We start from the raw sequence: 5,000 nt of genomic DNA, 5'->3' as shown, positions 1-5,000 counted from the left end.
CCCCCTTTTTTTTTCTTTAAGTATCCTTATTCGACAGAAACAAATAATACGGAGCGATTATTCTTAACAGGATGATTAAGATAAGACACCATAATACGTAATAGTGATATATCTTTTTCACTTTACTTCTTAGAATCAACGCTCTCTCTCTCTCTCTCTCTCTCTCTCTCTCTCTCTCTCACTCTCTCTCTCACTCGCTCTCTTCTTTAATACACACTTTCTCTTTTCCTTGTTTTAACTTGATAAAAACGTTAATTCGTCTTTTATCCTTCTCTTTATCTCTTTTTTTTTTTTTACAATTGACTGCACATTTGAAAAATTATCTATGATTTATATATCCCATTATCAAAATTGTGTCAACAAAGAACACAAATTAGGTTTGAATTAGATACAAATAATCATGATAATCATAGAAAATATCTTCTTTCGTGTGAGCCAATAAAGAAAAAAAAAAAAAAAAAGAAAAAGAAAAAGGAAAAACACGACTAGTCCTTCCAAATAAGAAAATTCTTTATAAAATTCTAATTATTCATCATTATTTCTCTTTCGTTATATCGTATATAATCGAGATCATTATTATAAAAAGACATTTGTGAGAGAGAAAAAAAAAGGAAAAAAAAAAAAAAAGAAAAAAAGAAAAAGAAAAGAAAAAGACAATAGAGAAAAAAAAAGAAAAGAAAAACAAACAATTTCACAATCTTACGAACCTCGTAACGGCATATATGCATGTTGTGTGTTGTAATCTACTACGAGCAAATTTACATGATATGCGAGAGAATTTCGTCGTTCACACATACACACACATACAATTCTTATTACAGTAAATATAATACATAATTATGCGCGCGCGCATGTATGTGTGTGTATGCTTGTTTAGTTTTACTTGTGTATGCGTGTCTGCATGTCGCCATAGAAAGATATAAGTGTGTATCGTTCCAACAACTGCAGTGCGTTCGTTCGATAAGCAATGAAAAATATTTATAACGAAGGATCGACAGCTACTCTTTTCTTTTAAAACGAGAGATCCCATCGTGAATACGGAATATTTTGATTTACAAAAGTCTTCCGTTATTACATGCGCTCACTTTCTCTCTTTCTTTCTATCATTTATCAAAAATCGAAATAAAATAATTTTTTACTCCTTGAAATAGACGGCAACGCACGCTTACGGCGATTAAATACCTTAACGTGATAATTTTTTTTTCTCTTCTTTTCTTTTCTTTTTTTTTATACAGGCTTGAACGTTCTCGATCATGGACTATTTTTCTTCTCCATTCAATTATCGATTATCGTTCGCCGAATCACAAAAAGCTTACGTACTTAACAACGGGAATAATCGTTTTCTTCTTCTCGTTCTTGTTTATCTTCTTCATCCCGTTTCTCTTATGCTTGTTAATAGCATTGTTATTTTGTTTTTGTTGTTGTTGATTGTGCTGTTGTACTCAGATCGTCGAAATCGAAGCCTACAAAGAGAGATGATACAACCCTCGACGTATGTAGTATTTTAGCGTACGTAAATTTATCGTTATCTCACTTGTCTCTTACGTTTTAACGGATAAACTATTATGTGTATATATGTATGTATGTACGTATGTATGTATGTATGTATGTATGTATGTATGTATGTATGTATGTATGTATGTATGTATGTATGTATGTATGTACGTATGTATGTATAATTATATTTTCGTTTTTTTTTCGCTTGTCATTGTGATTTGTTCACTGTAAATCCCGGTTATGTGAGGTGATATTATTGAGGACGTTAAAGAGAAAATGAAAAATGGACCGATTAACGACAATGACGACGACGACGACGACGACGACGACGACGACGACGATAATAACGATAACGATAACGATAACGATAACGACGACGACGACGACGATGACGACGATGACGACGATGACGACGACGACGACGACGACGACAACGACGACGACGATAAGAAAAAGACGAGTTCTTCATAATCCTTTTCATTGATTCGATCTTTATATGATTATTTAAGACATCGAGGAACAGGGTAAACGTGGTGAACCCATTTGCGTGAGTACCCTGTCGAGCCATTGCAACGGACCATTAAGATGCAACTCGATCCAACATGGCGTCGATGTTACTGTCTGTCTTCGATATTCCGCTCCCCAGCCCTTAACGAAACTCATTCTGATCGTACACATACGCGTCAGCTGATAAACCGCTTCGAAACCTTGCGACACCGATTGCGACAACAATGCCGCAAATTCTTGATTATTGAAGATCTTCAGATTACAGCCTGTAATTAATAAACGAGAAACGTTTTCTTTTTTTTTTTTCTTTGTTCTCTTTGTTTTCTTTTTTTTTCTTTTATTGATCGATCCATCCGAATATAATTCGATTGAGAATCAACTTACCAGGTGGTATTTTGCAAACGGTAGCTGGATGCCAACCGTAACGTTGATTGCAATTTGGACTTTGCACGAAAATGCTCGAATCGGAAAGACACTCCGCAAAGACCTCGCCGCCAATATAATAGAGTCTGACGCCTTTACCGATATGCCGTCTGGTCTGTTCCACCACGCTATTACGATTAACGTTCGAGAGCAAACCGAGACAAAAGCGTTCGGAATTACTTGGATCCGTGAAACCATCCACTGTGATACTTGGTTGTGAGGCATGAAACGTCTCCCCAACTCTTGTGTTTAGCTCGTAATAACTTATCGAACACCTAAATACAAAATCAAATATTTAATAATAATATTAATAATAATAATAATAATAATAATGACAATAATAATTATATAGTAATTGTTGGTGATAAATTAAATGAAACGAATTTTCAATAGTCATCAAATTCGTTTTTATTTCTTCGAAATTAACTTTCAATATAGTTCTTTTTTTTTTCTTTTTTTTTTTTTTTACACCGAACATTTTCAATGAATTTTATTTTTAATAATATCTCAATACAAATATTTTCTAACGACGTTTTGATGTATTTTTACTCCGAATCCTTTCTAATGAATTTTCAGTAATTTTTAATTCCCAATATTTTCTAATTATTACCCAATATTTTCGATCTATTCTAAATAATTTCAAATATTTTTTTCCGCTCCGATCTTACTAATGAATTTTTTGTATTTTTAGCTTCGACGTTTTTCACTATATTACCTAAAAAAAATTCCAACGTTCAAATGATCAATTTGTTTGAATAATATCCAATTAAAAAAGAAAAAAAAAAGAAAAAAAAAGAAAAAGAAAAGAAAAAAAAAAGTTCGGTAAAAAAAAAGAAAGAAAGAAAAAAATATTCCAACGTTAATCATCGGCAATGAGCCAATAATAATTCGACAAAAATTTTTCTACAAGGATGAACGTCATTTTTACGAATGGAGATCCATGTGACCTATTAAATCTAATTGATCGTGCCTAGATCATAAAGCGAAAATATATCGTAGAGATTTACCAGAAGGCTGGCTCGCAGTACATTACGGGCTGGGCATCTACAGGACTGGGTGATAAGCGGGATAGAGACATATTATCGTTGTGATCCATGTTATCGCCGTCCTCGCTGATGTATCCGGGTGGTGGTGTATCAGCTGGAGGATCCATAGATCCCGACGTAGGATGAGGCGAGCCTTGCACGCTTCCTAGACTCCCAACACTCGCTGGACTGGTTGCCTGCATACTCTGTTTAAACGACGAAATAATTGATCCTTAAATAATAAATAATAACGATCTATAATATAAATTATATAATAACCATTAACAATAATATCTGTACGACATATACATATATTTCATAAATCATAAACAAGTATTAATATAATTAATTTATGATTCAAATAATATAAAATTCATTATAAATTTAACAAAAGTCACTATATGTGTGCATGTATATTTTCAAAATTTTATTTCAATTAATGATAAAAATTAATAATTATTTTTATAATCGAGTTATATATAAATTTTTACCTGCATTCCTTGGTATGGATTGCTTGGTTGTTGTTGTTGCTGCTGCTGCTGTTGTTGTTGTTGTTGTTGCTGCTGCTGTTGTTGTTGTTGTTGTTGCTGCTGCTGCTGTTGTTGTTGCTGTTGCTGCTGCTGTTGTTGTTGTTGTTGTTGTTGCTGCTGTTGTTGTTGTTGCGGGGATTGCGGTATGTTTTGTTGATTGTGATGCTGATGATTCAACGTCGCGTGGAAGCTTGTGTTTTCCGGTACGCTGACGCTCAGCTCCTCGAGGGAGGTGTTGTAGAGTACGGTCTCGTCCCCGGCTAGATTGTGCCGCGGCACGAGAATGGCCGGCAAAACTGCAAAGTTTCGTGCAATCGATATAGTCACGCGATCACTCTGGTTATCGCTCGTGACGCTCGATTTAACGGCCGCCAGAGAAAGAGAGAGCGAGAGAGAGAGAGAGAGGGAGGGAGAGAGATGGGGATGGGAAGGGAAAAAGAGAGAGGGGAAAAATTAAATTAAAAAGAAAGAAAAAAAGAAGCAATCACTAAATATCACGTTCGTATTTCATTTCAACGACACGAAATCGACTTTCCCGTTGTGCCAAGCCCACAATCAATATAATAATAATGCGTAAACTATCAATTAGACAGCAAATTGTATTATGTATACGTATATCGTTTTACGAGTCATTTGAAATTTGCAAAACGATATCTCGCATATATCCGATTCTGAACCATTTTTAAAATGATCGACGTCTCTCTCTCTCTCTCTCTCTCTCTCTCTCTTTCTTTCTCTCTCTCTGTCTCTCTCTCTTTCGAATTATATTATCGCCAATAATATATTATATCTTTTATATTTATTATATCAACAGTTACGAAATAAAATTTCTTCAACGAGTTTTACTCACGAAAATGCAGGAGGATAAATTTAAAGTGGGGAAAAAAAAAAAAGAAAAAAGAAAAAAGAAAAAAATCCCTGCTATAAATAATGTCATAAACGATCGACCATATTTATTTCATATATAGCGTTAAAAAAAAATTTATTCTAATTGCAGTTTAAAAGAAAAGAGGAAAGA

General features: G+C 33.9%; 1 protein-coding gene across 2 annotated transcripts in view; it reads right to left on the bottom strand.

Annotated features, from left to right (window-relative positions):
• The window catches only part of Smox (Smad on X), a 25,856-nt gene that overhangs the window by 55 nt on the left and 20,801 nt on the right, over nt 1–5,000 (bottom strand). Inside the window, exons 2-5 of one of the 2 annotated variants that reach the window (XM_035862932.2) lie at nt 3,944–4,278; nt 3,435–3,684; nt 2,389–2,702; nt 1–2,270 (exon numbers count right to left, since the gene is read on the bottom strand). The exon at nt 1–2,270 is cut by the window's left edge and continues 55 nt beyond it. In XM_035862932.2, the coding sequence (XP_035718825.2) occupies nt 2,002–2,270; nt 2,389–2,702; nt 3,435–3,684; nt 3,944–4,278 (1,168 nt within the window). In that variant the 3' untranslated portion in view covers nt 1–2,001. The remainder of the gene's footprint in view (nt 2,271–2,388; nt 2,703–3,434; nt 3,685–3,943; nt 4,279–5,000) is intronic. The other variant, XM_035862930.2, reaches the window with a different exon arrangement.

This window comes from Vespa mandarinia, chromosome 9, assembly GCF_050613455.1.
Source record: "Vespa mandarinia isolate Hongniang chromosome 9, ASM5061345v1, whole genome shotgun sequence".
NCBI lineage: Eukaryota > Metazoa > Arthropoda > Insecta > Hymenoptera > Vespidae > Vespa > Vespa mandarinia.
The sequence above is the reverse complement of the archived record's forward strand: the minus strand, read 5'-3'. Positions and strand labels throughout refer to the sequence as shown.